This window comes from Abrus precatorius, unplaced genomic scaffold (genome assembly GCF_003935025.1).
Source record: "Abrus precatorius isolate BTA unplaced genomic scaffold, Abrus_2018 Scaffold9, whole genome shotgun sequence".
NCBI classification, from domain to species: Eukaryota; Viridiplantae; Streptophyta; class Magnoliopsida; order Fabales; family Fabaceae; genus Abrus; species Abrus precatorius.
Genome location: NW_020874439.1, coordinates 15293859 through 15316263, shown reverse-complemented (window position 1 = coordinate 15316263; position 22405 = coordinate 15293859). Strand labels below are relative to the sequence as shown.

At 33.8% G+C, this 22405-nt stretch overlaps 1 protein-coding gene across 1 annotated transcript; it reads left to right on the top strand.

Moving 5' to 3' along the window:
* The first annotated feature begins 2821 nt into the window (after window positions 1-2821).
* LOC113850881 (histone acetyltransferase HAC12-like) lies at window positions 2822-17353 on the top strand. The gene is made up of 15 exons (XM_027481406.1): window positions 2822-3018; window positions 4296-4373; window positions 4543-4680; window positions 10412-10499; window positions 10640-11617; window positions 12399-12683; window positions 13014-13142; window positions 13257-13457; window positions 13619-13761; window positions 13963-14263; window positions 15047-15186; window positions 16223-16280; window positions 16377-16742; window positions 16901-17131; window positions 17231-17353. Exons 1-15 carry the CDS (start codon window positions 2822-2824, stop codon window positions 17351-17353), a joined length of 3456 nt encoding a protein of 1151 aa, XP_027337207.1.
* Window positions 17354-22405: the final 5052 nt, after the last annotated feature.

The following is a 22405-nucleotide window of genomic DNA, read 5'->3' as shown; positions in this document are numbered from 1 at the left end:
TATTTGAGGAAACATGTTTGATAGGAGCCAAATTTGTAGATACTCTTATAGATCCTAATTCTAAACTTTTACCAAGTCAGGGAGAGCCTCTTGTTGACCCAAAAAAGTATAGAAGATTGATTGGTAAACTAAATTACCTCACAGTTACTCGACTCAACATCTCTTTTGCTGTTAGTGTGGTAAGTCAGTTCCTCAACGCTCCCTATGAAGGAAATTGGGATGCTTTGATTCTCATCTTGAAGTATATCAAAGGTGCTCCAGGAAAAGGTCTCTTGTACGAGGACAAGGGTCATGATAAGATTGTTGGATATTCTGACACAGGTTATGCAGGCTCTGATGATAGAAGGTTCATCTCTGGCTATTGTGTTTTAATTGGAGGTAATCTAATTTGTTGGAAGAGCAAGAAGTAAAGTGTGGTTTCTCTTTCTAGTACAGAAGCAGAATATCAAGGCATGGCTTTAGCACATGTGAACTTATATGGCTGAAACAACTACTTAAAGAATTGAGATTTAGAGAAAATACACAAATGACACTCATTTGTGATAACTAGACAGCATTACACATTGCCTTGAAGCATATTGAGATTGATTGTCACTTCCTTTGCCAAAAGGTCTTATCCGAAGTTATTGCTACAATTTTTGTCAATTCAAATGATCAACTAGCAGATGTATTCACAAAGTCTTTAAGGGATCCTCATATTCAATACATATATGACAAGCTCGGTGCATATGATTCATATGCTTCAACTTGAGGGGAAGTGTTAAATATATGTAAATATATTATTTAGGAAAATAGTATCTATTAAATATATTTAAACATATTATTTGGGGAAATAGTATCCATGTAATTATGGTAATTAGGTAATCGTATATTTGTCATTAATTTTGTGGCTATGATCACGATTCTCGTTATCAATATAAATATACATCCCATGGTGTAGTTGAGATACATAATTCCTCTCATGCCTTCTTGTTTTCTTTCATCTTAACAATGACATTGTCATCACGTGTAGTCATCATCTCAGCATCGCATAGGTGAATTAGCATCTCTTCAAACATTTTCATACAAAGGATCTTGGCAAACTAAAATGTTTCTTGGGAATAGAAGTAGCACAATCCAAAAATGTGATTATCATATCCCAAAGGAAGTATGCAGTGGATATTTTGGAAGAAACATGAATGTTAAATTCCAAGACAGTCGACACCCCCCATGAATCCCAATGTCAAGCTCCTGTCAAATCAGGGGAAGTCTCTTCTAGATCGTGAAAGGTACAAAAGATTAGTAAGGAAGTTGAACTACCTCACTTTTACCTATCTAGATATCTCATTCGCAGTGAGTGTAGTGAGTCAATACCTCAACTTTTAATGTAAGGAACATTAGGATGCAGTGACTGTTGTGTCTTTTGTCTTAGAAATATACAAAATCTAGAAGTGGACCTTCTATCAATGAGAGATCTTGCCCAATTTGCATCAGAATACCCCACAACTCGAGTGTGTCCTTCGTCCTTTGATGTATCGAATAATGCGAATAAGAAGTAGAATATCGTAGTCAGGTCTAGTACAGAAGCGAAGTATTGAGCTATGGCTATAGTTAGTTAGGAACTTATATGGCTCAAATAGTTGCTTAAGGAACTAAAGTTTGGAGAGGTTACACGTATGTCACTTATATGTGATAACCAGGCTGCCATGCATATTGCCTCAAATCCAATATTCCATGAGAGGACAAAGCACATTGAAATTGATTGTCACTTTGTCAGAGAGAAAGTCATGTGTGGGGAAATATCTACTAATTTTGTCAATTCCTATGATCAACTAGCAGATATATTTACTAAGTCACTAAGGGGTCCTCGGATGAACTACTTATGTAACAAGTTTGGTGCATATGCTTTATGCTTCAGATTAAGAGGGAGTGTTAGAATTTGTTAGAATCTTGTAAATATAGTAATTGTATATTCTATAATTATGTACTCTTATAAAATTCAATAGCTCTGCTGTAACCAAAACACACGGATTCATTCCACTATCTCTCAACATAAGTAATTTTGACCATTGAGCTGGTTAGCGAAGTTGGAAGGTCATGAGCACTCAAAGGCATTAGTTGAGTGACTTTGGGCTGTGTGGTGGTCTTGGGTTCTTCTTCTTCAGCCATCACAGTAGTAAAACCTGAAAAAAAATGAGAAAATAGAAAAAAAGAAGAAGAAGAAGACAAGTCTTGGGGTGTTCCTTAATGGTACTAAATTGGGGCTCTCAAACAGTTGTAAAGTGCCACTGAAAAATAGCAACTGAGCTTAGAAACAGACTCGAGAAGCGCAGACAACCTTGTCTGTAAAAGAGCAGTCGTGAATGAAGGTTGACAAGGTGGCGTGTGAGCTTCACATGCCAGTAGCTGTAGTAGTGCATGAAGGCGTGTGGCAAGGTTTCCAATGATGCCTCTTTAGGGTATGGCCGATCTCAATGGTGCAATTTTGGTGGTAGCGTTTCTAGACTGATTAGAGCAATCTCCAGTAGTGGGCCTGACAGTGATGGACGACGGAGTATAGAAACTAAGAAAAAAATTGGTATGATTAAGATACCAAGAGATAGAAGAGAGAGGAAATTCTGGCTGTTGCAAAAATTCTAAAAGTGCTTCAGAAGAGTAAGATTGTACTATCTTCATTATTAAAGTTATCATCACCAATTGCACTCTCACCCTTGCTTTCACCTCCACCTCCAATTCCACTCTCTCCACTCTTCTTCTTCCCTTGCATAAACTTTAATAGAGGCTAGAGTCTTTTCCTCTTTTAGCTTTCCACCTCTAATTCCAACTTGATCTAACCTAACAAATGGCTCTGACCCATCCAAAATCTCAATCCCTCAACCAAACCCTCTCCGTCCTCGAATGTGCCCTCATTAGAGTTGCTAGCAGCAGAATCACTGGCACATTCATCTATGTCTTTCTCCACTCCCTTGACACCATCGAAATCAAGATGCAAACTGAAGGTGTCTTATATATTTACAAAAGTAATCGTGACTCAAATTTGTAAGTTAGTCTTTATATGTAAAAATATTTGTAAATCAATCCTCGTATGTATAGTTATTCTCAATTTAGTCGCTTACTTGTTTCACGTTGTTTACTTTAAACTTAATGGTAAGGACTAAATCGAGAATAAATGTACATATAAAGACTAATTTACAATTTTTTTACATGTATGAACTAACTTATAAATTCGAGTCAAGTGTAGGAACCAAAATACCATTTAAATCTTTTGTTAATTATCATTTTTTTACCTTACCACAACAAATCTACTTAACCTTTTCCTTTTCTCTAAAGATTTCATAGTCAAGCACATCATTATATTCATGCCAATTGGAGCACATTTCTTTGTCGACAACTCCATGAATTTCATAATAGTTGATCCCATGCCAAGATCCTCACTCCATATTTCATATACAATTTTCATGTCTCTCCTTATTCTAGGGCTCATCTTCCTTGCAACTTCTAACATGTCATTAACCTTACTTATATTAGAAATTTAAGGCTTACGAGAGGTATTCCTAGAATATTATTATGTCATTGATTAACTTAGTAAAATTTAGTTGGTTGCCATTTTAGGGGATTGTATATGTTATTTAGATGTCATTATTATTCTAAGGCTCACAAAGTTAATTTACCTATTTCCTTTCGATTAATTATCCTTTTTTTTCTTTATTTTCCTTTATCTCTTCTAATTCCTTTCTTGTTTCATTTTACTACATTTAAGATTACAAGGTTAATTGTTTACATGCACATATTCTACCCTATTTTCAATGATTTCTCATGACTTCCCTAACTAAGTGCAACTCTCCCTATTAATTCCTATCCTAAGTAGTTTTCATTTATTTCCTTTTATTTGGCTATGCAAAACATCATTTTATCCTTTTCTCTCTCGGTTCCTTCCATTACTGATATAACTTAGTAACTCATTCACTTACTCTAAATTCCTCCTCTCATTCACTTCGCAACTCTGCCGATGCCATGGTTTGTTGCCAATATTTACACACTCAACCCCAACTCCCCAAGCCTAGATTAAAGAGGGTTGAGTTAAGCATATGAAAGTCATCCTAAAACTTTGTTGAATCTTTAGGACATAACAGTCAATCAGGTTTTATTTGTAGTATGAAAATACAACATAAAAGTATATTATTGAAACCTTAAGTAGTCTCCTTCAATGCAGTAAAAGAATATAATACACCAATAGACCAATGAATTTCAAGGCTTACACTTAACCTGGCAATAGATAGTGTTCCTCCCTTAACTGTCTTCTAATCTCTGATCAGGCGTCCTGCTGCTGATTTGATGATAGGGAGAATACCTGCAAAAGGCACTCCGATGATAAAGTTAGGATTCGGTTCTGAGTAATAAATGTTATTTAATGATCTGAAGTCAACCACTAACCTGTATTTCTTATCTTCTTTTTATAGACGTTCTTTTGGGCTAATGGGCCTGAGTCAATTTTTATATTTGAGGCCCATAGTATTTTTGATTATCTTTAATTTGGATTATTTACCTTTTAATCCTGACTAGGGGTACCGGCCTAGTATGCCGAGTAGGTATTCGGTTTCTTTTTGCTGATGGTGGAACCGAGTTGATTCCTTTCCCAGTACAGATAGTATGGAATAATCAGCAGTTCCAAGGAACTATACAGGGGGCAAGAGAAGAATGGTATGTTTCAGGCATAGATCTTGAATTTTGATTGCAGGAGAAAATTTCTTCAAACTTTATTCACCTTCCATTATGCTGCAATGATAATCAGAGTCATAAGGAGGGAAAAACATTAGTTGCAATGAAACTTGATTATTGGGGACACACCTTATAGAACAATACAAGCCAAGATTTTGGAAGTGACCAACTGAATTCAATAAGTTGTATCTGCAGATGGGTGTTGAAAGGGTTAATAGCTTACCCTTAATATGTTTAAACCGATTTCTCTGAGAGCATAATTCAGAAGCACAGTCGTCAGTGATCACACTTCTTCACAAAACAAGCTTGAAACGTCTCTCTCTTTAATTTTAATCTCTTTGTCTAGGAAAAAGCAAAAATAAAATGGAAATAGATTACGAAAACGTACAAGCGATCCTTGCATTTTGTCAAAAACTAATTCTTCAAACAGTCCATTTAGATCTAAATCCTTTTTAATGGTTTCAGTTAAGAATTTTTCTGAGTCTAATCTACCTTTATTTCATTCTCGAAGAGCAACTCCTAGTTCTCTCTAAGTCATTCAGCTTCAGTCCTAACTTTTCTAGTATGACCACTTATCCAACACAACATTTTCATCTGCGTAACACATATCTTATGCTCTTGTTTGCACTTCAGCACCATAAAACCTCGTTAGTCATATGGTTGTGGTAAAATTTTTCCTTTTAGCTTAAGAGGCTTCTTTGTATTACATTAACTCAAAAAATAGACAACACGGAATATGCAGGAGCTGCATTGATGTTCCTTCATATTCATGTTTTCTAGACAATCCATAAAGATCAGAGATATGCTGTTGAAATTGACCATTCCCACATAATTCAGTACATGCCCATGAAGCTCTCTTGAAAAGTAGCAAAAATATCTTCTTTGGGAAGTAAGCTTTTAGTTTGGAAATGCTCCAAGAAACACTATCTTCTTTTCCATCTTCTTTGATTGCTTGATCCAATAGAGAGCAAAAAGAAATATGAGCACCAGCAGATTGCCCCATTAGATAAATCCTATTACATAGTTATTGACAAAAAAGGAAAGATCAATCTTATAGTTGAATGCCTAAATATATATATGAAAAGTAATCTTATATATTAGTAGCAAGCCACCTATTAGGGTCTCTTCCATAGTTACTTAATTAGCTATGTTGTTGATGGCAAAGGAAATTCCCTGAGAAGTATCATTTACCATATTCATTGAGGAAAATTTCTACATTCACAAATAAACGAAGATCTATTAAGTGGTAAATATATCATACACTTTTTGAAAATTAAATCTAACAAATATGTTAGTTTATACCATTTAAGCTATAATAATATACAAAATAATTTATGAATATAATTTTGATGTATTATCAGTATTTTTTTACACTATTAATTAAAATATATAGCAAATATAATTTTAAAACAATTTTTTTGTGTTTTTAAAATTATTATTATAACAATTAATCATTTTTGCTAATGTGATAATCTGTTATTAAATAATAATATAAATACGTGTTATATCATGTCAATAAATTTTAATTAAATTAAAATTTATTAATTAAAGATATACTTTAAAATTTAATTAATAATAAGCTTATATTTTTTATAATAAATTTATTATTAATTAGTTTAAATAAAATTCATTTTATACAAATTTAGACAAAGCTCTCTTATTCTTTGGAGTATTTAATGCAACTACATTTACTGAACACTCAAATTTGAGACCACGGGTTAAGCCAAAAGAACTTTATACTCGTTGATCTACAAGTTAAGCTGAAAACCACCCACCATGAATTTAATTATTTCATTCAATTACTTATCATGAAAATTAAATTTTTTTAATCCAATCATTAATTGAATTAAAACTAAAAAAATTATATAATTTAAGAAGTAGCTAATATTTCATATATTTTTATTTTAATGAATAATACAGTTATGAATATTGAAATTATCACATAATTAAACCGTTGAGTAATTGAATAAAATCAGTTATCAAAACATATTTTCACGGCAAGTAAATCTCATATATGCCCAAACAAATTGTTAATTAACATGCAAATTTTGAAATTATTAGAGTTTAGCATTTAAATTCGCACTGGTAATTGGTGTACATGGACGTATGTTAGTCAAGAAGAGAAATGGAAGAAGTAAGTTGAGGAAAGTTTGACTATGATGGTAAAGATTTATTTAGGTAGATGAAAATTTATTTTATTAGTTGAAAATTTTGTTTTATAAAGTAGTTAAAATAGATATTTTTGAATATGATTTTAATTACCATTTTTAATGATTAGTTTTAATTACTATTTTAAAATAATTTCTTTACTTTTATTCTTATTATTTTACAATATTTTTGTCATCTGTTTAATATTTAAAATTTTAAAATCTTATTTCTGTCATGTTCAAAATAATATAAATAATTAAAAAAATCATCAAATTTATTTTTTTATGATATAAAATTATCAAAATAATTATATAAAACTATATTTATTATTTCATTTTATTTAATAAAATTATTTATAAATAAAAGGCTCAAAAGTGAAAACCGATTTTATTTCTTACTTGGGCCCAAATTTGATGAAATCAATATAAAAAATAAATAAAATTTATCTCTTAATTTTCAAATTCAAATTAGTATAAAAAATGAAATAGATCCAGTCAAGAAAGAAAGAGAACCGTGGAAGTCACTGCCGCCACACCCAGAGTAGGGAACGTAATATCGAGACTGTAGATTTGTGAACGTTGGATCGGACTGAAATTTCATCAGCCGGTTCCGAACGTGTATCTTTGATTTCAACAATTGGATCTTCAATTGAAGGTCTGTAGTGCGGATATTAATTTCGTACAGTTGCTCTGTTTTCTTGGAATTTTTTCATCTTCTCGGTTCTAAGTTTTATCTTGTGTATTTACGATTATATCCTTAGAATTTGTCTTAGAGTTTGGTAAAAAAGAAAGGGAAAGAATCTTTAAGGCAAGTGAGGAGAGAAAAAAACCTACGGAAAGTTAATAAATGATTTGTCAAATTAGAAGAAATTAAAAATTGACTGTGTTTGAATTTCATCTTTAGGAAAGAAAAAAAAAAGAGAAGGATTAGAGATCTCTAACCCTTATTTAGAAGGTAATTAATTAAAAGATAGAAAGTTAAGGTTTTAATTTTGTTTTTGAAAATATGTTAGTTTTTAAAATGAGAATTTTTAAAAAATTTTATTAAAAAATATTAATTTTCAGAGACAAAAAATATTTAATTTTTTATATTTTAAAAAATAAGATAAAAAATATAAATAAAAAATATGAATGACAATGATGTTGTTTATATTATTAAATCCTTATCACTTTCTTTTTTTAATGTTAAACATTCAAACAAATGGGAGTTTAACTCTTTTCTCTTTCCTTTCCTCTAAACATAGCCAAAGATTTTGAAAGATTTATATAATTTCTCATTCTTATCTAAAACTTCTCAAATAAAAATTATAATTAAATAAGCTTTTTTTTCTCAAACTAAGTTAATAATGTTTTAATAATTTTTATGGTGCCTTGTAAATTAACACAGTTAATTTTGAATCAATAGATAATGAAGTTAAAAGTTCATTTAGAAAAGATGTAAATATTTTTTTAATCTCCAAAATTTTAGAAGAATCATAGCCCTCAATTTAAAAAGAATATACAATGCTCTCTGGAGATTGTGGATACAATAGTAAACACTTAAATTTTTTGTTGCTGTCGTAACAAATGAAAAAACTGCTACCTTCGGGCAAAGTAGCAAAAAGGAACTCTAAATTGTCAACAATTTCCTTTCAAGAGAAGTTTCAAATTGTCCTTGATTACTTCTGAATTTCGGCTTCTCAGTTAATTGGTTAATTAATTGATTGATTTAAACGATGTTGGTTAAGTGAATGATAAACGAGTTGAATTAATTTATGTTTTGATAAGTTTAATACCAATGTCGTTGTAATTTTAAAATAAAATCTTCAAATTTTTAACCTAATTATGCAATTTCTTTTTCTGCATTGAATTTAGTGAATTTTGATGGAACAAATTAGTGTTGCTCGTTCCTGATAGTTTTCTGTTTATAACATTCATCATACTTTTCTTAAAGTGAAATTAAAGTTTTTTATTAAAAACATTGATGCCTATTTACTTTGTTATTATTTCTGGTAGATTATCCAAAAGATTTGGGGGACGTTTAATGTGACTTTGTATTGTGTTGTTATCCCTATCATTTCCTACCATCTTATGGTACTCCTAAAATTGAGAAGGCATTGTATATTCTCTCTAAACTAACCGTTGTGATTCTTCTAATGTCTTAGAGATTAAAGGATATTTATGTCTCTTCCAAATAAACAGCTAACTCTGTTATATATTAATTTAAAATTAATGATGATAATTATTCCATGTGTAAGAGGACATAAAATATCCTCTTGATTTACAAGACGACATGAAAATTACCCTAAATATAACCTTAAAAAACTGCTAGTTCCATCAATTGAAAAATATAAAAAATAGTTTGTAATTTCTTACCATTGCCTAACTAGGTGAAGGTAGCAAACAATAGGAACTCGAAATTGTACAGTACAAACTGACATTCTGACTGTCACTCTACAGCAATTTTATGACTTCACTCTACTGCTATTATACTTTATGACTGTTTTTGACTTATTGGGTGTCTCAATGATATTTTTCCCTTATACTTGTTGGGATCTTAGTAACAAGCTTCATCCTTTTGAGTTTACTATGGATTTAATCTGCTTCTTCATTTCATGACTATGCAATCTTAATGTAAACCAGAAGCAATTGATTAAAACAGTCCATTCTTTTAATGTAGAACAAAAAATGTGGAAGCATATTTCTTCCTTATTGCCTGTATGGGACTACTACTTACCAAGTGCAAGAAAGTTTGGAACTACGAACAATTTTCTTCTTTAAATGCTAATAATAATTTCTTAATATGTCCCTTGAGGGTGATTCAAAATTACACAATGACTTTTAATACTGAATTCTTGAAGGGGTGCCATATACTTTAGTCAGTCATCTTATATTTTATCATGTGTTGAACCTGAATCACGAGTTTTGCTTTCTAAAATTTTGACTTTTGGTAATCCAACTTTGTGTTTGTTTGGTTTTGATGCCATTTCAAGATTGATATGGCTTCTTTGTTAATTTGAATTTTAAACTATTTTAATTGCTATTTACATTGGTGTTTGAGAGTGTAAACTTAATCATGACCTTGTTTAAATTTCTGATAATCCTGCTTTCATCTTCCGGGTTATGATATCATTTCTACATTTATTGCATTTTCCCTAACTAACACTCATATTAATTTCAAGTGGCTTATAGTGCCTATAGAAGGAAGAGTTTGATAAAGTGAGAAGATGCATGCCGTGGCTTCTAATCTTGGGAATACCTGCAGAAAAAGATCAGGAGAATCTATGTCATTTTCCTTTGACCTTCCTCATCAAAGAGGTTTTGATTTAAGGCGTCAATGTATAAGAAATCAGGTAGGAGTCTCCACAGACTGGTGTAAGCATCCTGGAATCAACCACTGCCGATGTTTGATTAGAAACAAAATGTAAGTGATATGAGTTTTGATTTGACATTAACTTGAACTTGTATAAATTTTATCCCTACATGATACAAAGATGCTGAAATTAACAGTGATGGCTTTTTCTTCAACATAAGATTGTCATTGAGTTGAGACTAACTAAATTTTACATCAGTTCTGCAATTTTCAGTTCTGGAATCCATTATGAGCAAGAGCAGCTGGCATCTGATATTGCAAATATGCTGGAAAACTGGCTATTTATTGATGCTGCTTCAAAGGTTTGTTTTTTGAATTGTGTCTGAGATGGTGTGGTTTTCATTTGTTAAAAAGGCAATAGGAGGATCAAATGCAAGCTCTATCTTGTTAGTTAAGCATCCTGGCTATTTATTGATGATTTTTCTTTCTATATATTTGGCAGGAGGAATATATGAACCTGGACACATTGATAAAAAGATTGGAAACTCAACTCAATAAGTTGCATGCAACTAAATACAGTCACAAGAATTTAAACGGTGTTTCACAGGCTAATGTTATCAAATATCTGCATTCAACAGTTTGTTGCAAAGGGACATGCACTTGTGAACAGTATAGCAAGCTGCTATTACATTTTGATGGTTGTCGATGTGATGATTGTCAAATATGTTATTCCTTGAAATTGCGTGGCACTGATATTCTTGAGCATCAATTTGAATTTCCAAATAGCGTAATTACGGGTTCTGTTGTGGGAGAAAATGATGCCCCTTCTGTTAGTTCTGAAGCCATGCTACCACCTAAAAAAAGAAGAAAAATGGAAGGTGCTTTAGGTGTCTCTTTAATTAATAATGCAAGTTCTGATCAATTGACTCCAAAAATGGTTCAACCTTGTTCTTCTGAAGCACTTTCAGAATTTCAGCAGCACCCAGAACCTCCTCTCTCTTCTATCTATTCTGAAGTTACAGAGAGTAATGTGAAAGAATTTACAATTTCAAATCCAATGCTTGATTCGATAAGCAATGTTGAGACAAAGAACAATGTTATTGATGATACAGTTGGGCAGACTTTCAAGATTGAAACAGTTATCTCTAAAGGCTTAGAACCTGATCATGTATCAGAGGAACCGGACTTCAAAAGCCATGATGTGAAAGCCAACAGCAACTTGAAAGAAACTGTTGTTGGATCCAATGCCAATATGCATAGTCTCTGCAAAGACCCTAGGCCTGCAGATATAGAGCACATACAAGGCAGGACCAGGTTCAACAAGGTAAATGGTACAAAGAGAGTCATTGAGCCAAAAGCTGATCAAGACAAGGAAACAAGGTCCTCAAATCCAACAGTTAATACTGTTTCCTTAACAGATTTTTTCACGAGTAATCAATTAATGGAACACATTATGAGTCTAAGAAGGCAGTTTGTTCAGGTCAGTACACCATCTTCTACTGTTTTCCTTTACCTTGATCTGTTTAGGTACTCTTATGAGTATCTCTAGCATTGAAATCTTTATTGTGTGATTGTTTTCTAATTTGCTTTCAAAACTGCAAAAATTACTAATTATTAATAAGGATTTAATCTTTTGGACAGAATAGTTTATAGTGCTATTCACCTATTTCACTGTAATTTTTCTTTCTGACATGCTTTTGCTTTTAAAATAATTTGTATGTATGTGTGTGTATGTTCAGGTCTATTGGGAATCTGGGATTCTATATATATGTACATTACTAATGATTGTATAACTTTTATTAAACTTTTGTTATATTTAATTTTTTTGGCAATTTCTTCTGTTCCTTTTCAACATCAAGGCTACATAATACTCTTATAATGTGATGCTAATTCTATAAAAGCATGCCTACTGGATTGCAACTGCACTGTACTAGGATGAGCCAGGGTCAGTGTATGTCTCGTGTCAATCGGTAGTTTATATGTGTTGAAATTATGGGGTTTTATCTATTGAGAAAAAGAATAGATGGAAAAGAGACTTTGTAAAATATTCTATTATGTAATGAAATTTTTGGAGAACTAAAATCAAATTTAAGCTTACTTATGATGGGACTAAAAAATATTCTGCGAAAAATTAAATTATATTAAGGACCAACTCCATAAGCCCATGATGGCTTTATACCTTGTACATGTGCATTTCTATATTTTATAAGTTTGCTTGTGAATTTTTCCAAGCATATACAAATTGATGCTTCTTTTAACAGAATCCCACTGATGAAGAACCAGAAAATGCTGATTACATATGCCAATTATGTGAAATGGGACAGCTTTATTTTGCCCAAATTCCAATTTATTGCTATTGTTGTAGCAGCCGCATCAAGGAAAATGCAAACTATTACCAAAGCAGAGGAGTAGAATCTGACACACATCATTGCTTTTGCACTGTGTGCTATAAAAATTCTCGAGGCAGTCACATCACATTCAATGGGACATCTGTTTCCAAGTCACTTCTTGATAAAATGGAAAATAGTGAAGCATCAGATGAACCGGTACGTTTAGTCACTTTTATAATTCAGCTGTATATAGAGAACTTTAAACTCACTTTTTATGACTGTTGTTTCTTCTAGTGGGTTCAATGTGATAGATGCAAGATCTGGCAGCATCAAATAGCCTAAAGGAGCTCTGGTACTAAGAAACAAATTTCTGTTAAAATAGCTATGCTTCAGCCCGAATAAAAGGCTGCAGTTTACATATTTTCACACATACAATATTATCCTCATGCAATCAATTGCTTCTTCTTATATCTTTTTAAATTTGTTAGACATTCATTTAAAAATTATATGCTTTCTGATTTGACTTGTATGACTCCAAATTGCTAGGCTTTAGTTGCAGAAAATCTTTCTGTTAGAGTAGTGCTGTCTGTTGACAAACAATTGAAAGTGAAGAAAGAATTTATGGACATCTTTCCAGAGGAGAATTACCCTGCTGAGTTTTCTTATACATCAAAAGTAAGTTCAGAGATGAATGAAATAATATGCTTTAATTAATTAAGGACTAGTATATCCTGATATCTCCAGCATTGTGTTATTCAGAAGTGGTGACAGCAGTTCCATCTGTTTCAGGTTATTCTTCTGTTTCAGCAGATTGAAGGAGTAGATGTATGCCTTTTCGGAATGTATGTCCAGGAGTTTGGCTCGGAATGTGGCTATCCAAATCAGGGTTGCGTATATATTTCGTATCTTGATTCTGTCAAGTATTTTAGGCCTGAAAGAGAGACTATGACTGGAGAAGCTCTTCGTACCTTCGTTTACCATGAGATATTGGTAAGTTGCTTATAAATTTTCTGTTGTTAATTGCTCTTTGTTTTTCTTAGACCACATTTCAGCTTGTGTTCATTTATTATGTCAATTAACTGACACAGTGAACGTTTAAAACCTTCCATTTGTTCTATGCATGTTTTAATTTTTCCTTTTTCTATCATCAGATTGGATACCTTGATTTTTGCAAGAAACAAGGTTTCACAACTTGCTACCTATGGGCTTGTCCACCTTTAAAGGGGGATGATTATATACTATATTGTCATCCTGTCACTCAAAAAACTCCAAAGAAGGATAAACTACGGAATTGGTCTGTCTTTCTTTCTCCTTAAGTGTGTATTGAATTGTTATGTGCTTCTGTATACATTTCTTCATCCATATCCCAATAACTCATTAGTACTGTACTGCTGTAATGTTATAGAGAGTGAATTTCTTCTTTTCATCATCCATTCTTTGGAAAATGAGCACTGCCATATAACCATTGAGTAGTTTTATATATTAATCTATGCAGGTATCATTCAATGCTAAGAAAGGCTGCTGAAGAAAATATTGTTGTTGGTTTAACTAACATGTATGATCATTTCTTTGTTCCTACTGGAAATTGTGACTCCAAAGTATCAGCTGCTTGTTTGCCTTACTTTGATGGAGACTACTGGTCTGGTGCTGCTATGGATATAGCCAGGAAAATTGAACATGAGAGTGGGGGAGAGTATGAAAAGACGTTGAAGAAACTTGTAACCAAAAGAACTAAGGCCATGGGACATGTAAATCCTTCAAAAGAAACTGCCAAAAACATTCTAGTAATGAAAGAAGTATGTCTACTTTGACTCTAACCTTCATCTATTTGCTGTAGTAGCTCTTTATATGTGAATCGATATAGGTTGTTAAACATCTTTGCAGATCTTCCTCACAAAAGTTTGAACTGGTTATTAAATCATAGTAACACTTGAGATTATATATAGTTTTTTATAACTTGGTTTTGCACGGCTACCAAGATCATTGTGAGGTTTTATTTGATCCTTGAAAATCAAATGTTTTTGACAGTAGAGATAAAGAGAAAATCTAGTTCAAGGTCTAATAATTAAGGAAAATTACTGCAGTACTGAGAATGACTGAGTTGTTAACATTTTTGGATTATTTGAGCTGCAAATAGTGCTTCATGAATATCATCATAATCATTCTTCTGCATGCTGTATTTTGTGATGAGTATAATTTTGAACTGGATATCAGAAGGGGTGAGATCTCTCTCTCTCTCTCTCTCTCTCTCTCCCTATATATATATATGGATTTGTGTCAATGTATAATTTTTTCTTTTACTACTTAAACAAAGATACCCACCCTTATAACTGCAATATGGCATTTTAATTACTTCCGCTATAGATTTGAGTCTGTCAACTTTTCTTCTCTGGCACAAATTTTATTAGTGTTACATTTACACATGAATATCATCTTGTGTGATATATCCCTTTATCCATAGCTGAATGAATGTTACTATATTCTTATACATGCGTTTAAGTTATTTTTGTTGATCCTTCATTTTTTTAGATGTTATCTGATCTTTCTTCCTTTTCCTTTTACCCCTCTATATGTGTTAGCTGGGCCAAATCATTTTGCCTGTCAAGGAAGATTTCATCATGATTCACTTACAGTCTGTATGCATACACTGCCATGAAGTGATAGTGTCTGGGAAGCGATGGTTTTGCACTGAATGCAAGAAATTTCAGGAGTGTGAAAGGTGATGATAGCTTAAAAATCAAATACTTGAGCTGTTCTTTTTCCCTCTTGTCCCTTGTATTCTGTTATTCATGTGCTGGTTTAATTAGAATTTTGATAGCAAGATCCTTTTCTTCTCTGTTCTGTACTTTGCACGATTTGTCTCCTTTGTACTCTTGTAAATATCAGTGTGCCAATGCTGCATTCCTTTGACATTTTCTCTCATATCTTGGTCAAGTTATACCTTTTTCTCCACTAAACACTTCCAAAATTAGAAAAGAAAAACAACAAAACCCTTATCTACAGGTGAGAGTGACTACATGGGATGACAGAGTTGTCATTTGACTCGGTAAAAAATTACACTTTTAGAGATATTGATAGGAAATCAAGAAAGAACAAAGAAAGAATTTCTATATTAAAGAAGAATTTCTGTACGCTCTCAATGGTGTCCCAGAGCTACGCTCCTGATAGAAGAACTTTCTGCCAAAATTAACAATCAACAAAGTTCTACTTTGGACCATATCAGATATCATTACCATGAGGTCCCTTTAATAATTTCATTTTAAGTTCTTGGCCTCTTTTTATCCCTTTTCACAGAGTTGAAAAATATGTGATCTACTCCTTACTTGTGTCTCTCGTATTCTACTTTGCTTATGTCCAAATCACCTTAACTAATTTTTTTGTCAGTTTCCTCTCAATAGGTATCACTCCAATATCTTCCTGTATACAGTTATTTTTTATCCAATCCCGTCCATGACATTGAAACTTATTTACTTGCTTCGTAATATGGGAGCAGTAAGATTTTAGTTGTTTCCTGATGTTACAATCCAATAATTTGAAATAATCAGCCGGTTGATTCTTGTGCAGAAGATTTGGTATGCAAGGAACTGAATTGTAGGATATGTCAATTGAATTTGATTATAATGTCCCCTTCTGTATCTTCTCTTTTTTATTTTTCCCATCCCTTTCCCCACATGCTATGTTGCATACTTTTGTTCTGCTTTGATAAGAAACAAAATAGGTCTTATTGTCAGTTACTTTTAATATTAATATTTCAGATGCCATACTAGTAACTCGCACACTTCTATTGGTGGCAAGAAGCATACACTTTGTCAGGTGCCTTTCTAAACTTAAAGCTAAATTTATATTATTTTCTCATTCATTAGCGATTTCATGAAACAACATACATCTTTCAATTGTGTGCCTTTCCAGGTCCTCATGAATGATATCATTTTTGATACTAAGGAGAATGATATCATCCTTGATAATGGGTTATTTGAGGATAGGCAGAAGTTTCTGAGCTTTTGCCAAAAGAAACTGTTTCAGTTTGACACACTCCGCCAAGCCAAGTATTCTTCAATGATGATACTTCATCATCTAAAGAATCCTACTGTGCCAGTTGGAACAAAATGTAGCATTTGTTTTAAACACAATAATGTATTGCAATGGAACTGGAAATGTGAGATTTGCCCAGAGTTCACTGTCTGCTTTGCATGCTACAAGGAGAGAGGCGCTATTTGCCATGTACACAAGTTGAGTAGAACTTGTTCAGGGAACAAAGAGTCAATGCAGAACTTGGTACGAGAATAAACCTAGTTCCTAGATTTTATTGTTTCCGTCGTTTGTTTCTTCTAGATTGTTGTTCACACCTACTTTTTTTCAGTTTTTATTCCTTTATTTTCCATTCTTATGATGAGATTGCATGCCTGCTGCCTTACCGTGTCATTGTCATTCAGATGCAGGAACTGCAGGATGTTATACTGCATGCATCCCAATGTCACTCAACCAGAACTCGACCATGTACTTACCCTCACTGTCTTGAAATTAAAAAGCTGTTTTCTCATGCAAGTAGATGCACCATTCGAGTTTCAGGGGGCTGCCAATATTGTATGAAGGCGTGGATGGGAATCACTGCACACTGTAGGAATTGTAAAGATTCAGGATGTGGCGTCCCACGCTGCATGTGTGTTACTTTTACATTTCCCTACCAACAGTCAAATTTGGGCTAAACTGTGTATAAATATTGATTCCTTTATTGATAACTTTTTTTTTTGACAAATTTGCAGGGATATGAAGAAGCATGCACGACGGATAGGAATGCAATGAATCGCAGTGTAGAGCTGCAGTTGTGGAGAGAAACAAAGCACCCACTACTCATTGATAACTTTCTCCATGTATATATTGATTGAATAGAATTACCAACAGCAATAAGCCAGTGTAGAGTCATTTGTAATTTGTGAAGTTATAAGCTTCAAGGAAGTGTACAGAATTTTATAAAAAGAAAAAAGAAAAGCAAAGGAAGTGTACAGAATATTTTAAGTTTCTATAAAAGTAAAGGTTTAGTTACAAATTTACCTTACTTTATGTACAATTTTGATATCTCTAATTTTAATAGCACACATTTGGTCATCATAGTTTTCCAATAGCTAAAATAAGGTCTTGATCTTATATACAATCCATTTATTGGCAGAAATTTGATGGGGTTTTGTCTGACTTTGCATTTGAATAAATGAATGAAATCAAATTTGAAATGGCACAGGAATCGCTCATCTCGTGGCCATTGTTTGTCTCGTAGTTGGATTGGGAAATTTCTGAATGTGATTAGGGTTTTATCCCAGACTTTCTCCTTGAGATCGAAAAGGGTGGGTGGCAGTTGCAGTGGAGTGTCAAATGTTTCTGACACTCGTCCACAAGTGTGAACGACTTGAGTTAATTAAAGATATATCCCATTCCTTCAATCTCCCAAGTCCCAATTTGATTCTCACTTTGTGTGTTGCAGGTGCAGGAGAAAGAACATCATCAAGGGTGGATGAGATGAATTTGAGCAAAATTTTCTGAAGGGTGGCATTGTAATGTTTTGGGTCCTCATTGGTGTATTAGTTATTTCTTTACCAAGTTATGGGATTACGTGATTTGAAGCTTTGTTAATTTGTTTGGAAAGGTTAATGTTCAGAAATGGCCATTTGTGTTTCGAGCCTAAACGTCAATTTATCATGTGGTTTTGGATTACTATCTGGTTATTATTTAGAGCTTCTGATTTTATTTTAATTGTTTCAGGGATTTTACTTGGATTTTGCTTATTTTTTAGACTTGATTATATTTAATTAGCTTTTTTTTAACATGGTTGTGTTTTGTTGAATAATAATTTTATTTGAGAATATTTAAATTAAATTAGAGTTATTTTGTACCTTAAAAGTTAGTTAATAAAAAAATTATAATTTAAACTTGGTTTTTTTTTTTTTTTTTTGCTAATAAAAGGGGCTTAAAAGCCCAAAAGAAAACGTAAGCACGAGACCTAGGACAACTCTAGAAACTAGAGTCCAAAATCAAGAAAGACAAAACAGGAGAAAGGAGACCCTAAACTGGGTATAAAGAACTAAAGAATCTAGATCAAATTTAACTAAACCTGTTAGGAATGTTTCTGCAATTCCTGAACACTCACTCTCAATCTCTCTAAATTCGGAAGAGAAGAAAGGAAACAAAGATTGAATTTGATTATTGATTGATTGATTGAGATTACAAGTTGTTAGTTTTTATAACCAATTAATGCTCTACATAACCTAACAGATTATTAGCGCCACTAACAGCCTAACAGCTTGGTAGCCAAACAAACTTAACAGAATTTGCAACTAAGGCTAAAAGAATCCATGAATTACAATTAAGTCCCTAAATCTAATTTGATTCATTACAATTTTCCTCCCATGAAACACGACCTTGTCCTCAAGGTCTATATCAGTTCTGAAACCAATTAAACTCAGGGTACTGAGTCCTCATGCTTTGTAAGTCATGCCAAGTTGCATCCTCAGGGTTTGTATCTTGCCATTGCACCAATATTTCAGTTATTGCTCTGTTGTTTTTCTGCTTCATCCTTCTATCCAATACTGCTAAGGGCTGCATTGGAGGCTCTCCATTCTCTGTCAATAAAGGCAAAGCTGCATATACAGGATGATCTCCATGGTGTTTCTTCAGCAAGGAGATATGAAATACATCATGAATCTTGGTCCCTGCTGGTAGTTGTAATCTATAGGCAACCTTGCCCACTCTCTCTATTATTTTATAAGGTCCATAATATCTTGCTGCTAGTTTATGAAAAGAAGAACTAGCCAAAGAGTGCTGCTTATAAGGCTGGATCTTCAAATAAACTGAGTCTCCTACTTGATATTCCTTATCAACTCTCTTCATGTCAGCATACATCTTCATCCTATTTTGAGCCTTGGTCAGGTTATCATGCAGAAGTCTTGAAAGTTGTTCCCTTGTCTTTATTGTGTAATCTACTGCCTCCACCATTGATTCACCTTGTTGTATAGGACATGGAATGGATGGTTTGTATCCATATAGAGCCTCGAATGGAGTCATTTGTATTGCTGAATGGAACTTTGTATTGTACCACATTTCAGCCATAGACAAATATCTACTCCACTGTTTAGGTACATCTCCCGTCATGCATCTTAGATAACCCTCCAATGCTTTGTTCAAGGCCTCAGATTGCCCATCTGTTTGTGGATGGAAGGCTGTGGACTTAAGCAGCTGTACACCATGTCTCTTCATCAATTCAGACCAAAATGTACTAAGGAACAAAGGGTCCCTGTCAGATATGATTTCAGTTGGCCAGCAATGTAGTTTCACAACTGTATCGATGAACACTTCTGCAACTTTTGCAGCGCCAAATGGATGTTTAAGAGGTATGAAGTGGGCATATTTCGTGTATCTATCAATTATCACTAATATGACTGTCATTCCATTGGACTTAGGAAGACCTGTAATGAAGTCCATGGATATTGATTGCCAAGCTCCTTCTGGAATTGGAAGAGGTTGGAGTTTGCCTGAGGACAGTTGAGGAAAGGTTTTGAATCTTTGACATGTTTGGCACTCCTGTACCCATCTTTTCACTGTTTTCTGCAGACCTTTCCAGTAGAATTGCTCTTTGATTCTTTTGTATGTTTGGTCCATACCAGAATGTCCTCCTACAGGAGAATCATGAAAGTACTTCATCAATTTATTTCTCAGATCTTTGTTGTCACCCACTACTAATTTTCCTTTCCTCTTCAGCAGCTGATTGTTGAAGCTATAGTGTTTATAAGGGACTTGAGTTATTCTGATCTTGTCTATGAGTTTTCTTAACTTCATATCTGCCTCCCAAGATTGCTTTACTTCTTCTGTTAGTTCTGAAGCTGCTTGTAACATCACCATTAGCTGATTGGTATTAGGCTTCCTGGAAAGTGCATCAGCAACTATATTCTCCTTCCCTTTTTTGTATTCAATGCTGAAGTCAAGCCCCATTAGCTTCTCTAGGCCCCAATTTTGCATCAGTGTAGTTGGAGGCTGTTCAATAATATGCTTCAGTGCTTTCTAATCTGTTTTGATGATAAAGTGCTGGCCTAAGAAATAATGCTGCCACTTTTTTATTGCAAACAGGATTGCATAGAACTCCTTTTCGTAAGCTGAAAGCAATTGGAATTTTTGTCCCATTACCTTACTAATGAATGCTATAGGATGGCTTTGTTGCATCAGAACTGCACCAATTCCTGTTGCTGAGGCATCTGTTTCCACAGTGAATGGTTTAGTGAAATCTGGCAATGATAAGACAGGAGCCGTGATCAAGGCCGTTTTGATAGCCGAGAATGCTTCTTCTGCTTGTTGATTCCAGTTGTACGCTGGTCCTTTTGAAGAAGTGAGGTCAGGGGGGCAGCCAAGCATCCATAATTTCTAATGAACCTTCTGTAGTAACCAGAAAGTCCTAGAAATCCCCTAAGTTCTTTCACATTTTTAGGTGTAGGCCATTGCTGTACCGCTTCAATCTTTCCTGCAGTCGGTGCTACTCCATCAACAGTGATCACATGTCCAAGGTATTCCACTTTCTTTTTGCCAAAGCTGCACTTCTTATAATTCAGTACCAAACAGTTCTCCTCCAAAATCTGAAGTGCTTCTCTTAAACATGCTTTGTGCTCCTCCCAAGTCTTAGTATAGACTAAGATATCATCAAAAAACACAAGGATAAACTTTCTTAAGTGCTTTCTGAAAATGTCATTCATTAAATTCTGAAATGTAGCAGGAGCATTGCTCAACCCGAATGGGAGAACTACCCACTCATAATGGCCGCTGTGTGTTCTAAATGTTGTCTTGTGGATGTCCCTCTCATGCATTCTCACTTGATTATAACCACTTTTCAGGTCTAACTTGGAAAAGTAAGCAGCTTCTTTCAATTCGTCTAATAAGTCCTCTATGAGTGGAATAGGGAACTTATTCTTTACAGTTACAGCATTTAACCTCCTGAAATCTGTGCAGCACCTCCAACTTCCATCCTTTTTCTTAACCAGAACCAATGGAGAAGAGAACGAACTACCACTTTCCCTTATGAATCCTGTCTTTAACATAGCCTGAACTTGTCTTTCGATTTCTTCCTTTTGAGTATGTGGATAATGGTAAGGTTTTAGACAGATAGGTTTCTCATCAGTCAAGGTGATCTGATGATCATACCTTCTGCTAGGAGGTAATGATGTAGGCTCCACAAACAAGTTTGTAAAGTCCTGTAAGAGATCTTCTAGCTCGGTTTGCTGCTGTTCAGTCAAGCTCGCTTCATCTGGATCCATGGAAATTTGAAAACAGATAGATCCATTCATAGAGAAGATCATAGCTTGCATAGTGATTGCTCGTAGATTTCCAGCCCCATCGATCAAGGCACATTGCTGCTGTTCTCCTTTCAACACCACTTCCTTTCCTTGATGCATGAATTTCATTGTCAATTTATCACAGTTCTAGCTGATCTCGCCCAGTACTTTGAACCACTGCATTCCTAGAATTACTCCAAATAAAGATCCAGGTAATACAAGAAAGTCTGTTGTGAAACAATGCTGACCAAATTTCCAGTCCAACATATCACATTTTCTTGTGATCGTAATAGATTGGTCACTAGCAATCATAACAAGGAATTCTCTGATAGGTTGCGTCTTCAAACCTAGAAGCTTGACCCATTTTGCAGATATGAAGTTATGTGTGCTTCCTGTGTCCATCAAGAATGGGACAGGTTGCTTTTTGATTAAACCTTGCAACTGTAAAGTGCTACCACCAGCAATACCTTTCAATGCATGTAGGGAGATTTGCACATTTGCATCAGTGCTTAATAGTCTACTATTATTCAATGCTAATTCCTCATCTTCAGAAGCATTGCCACCTTCTTCATCCATATCATGTTCTTCTTGTTCACAAAAAATAGCAGTTAATTTACCCCAGACTTTACATTT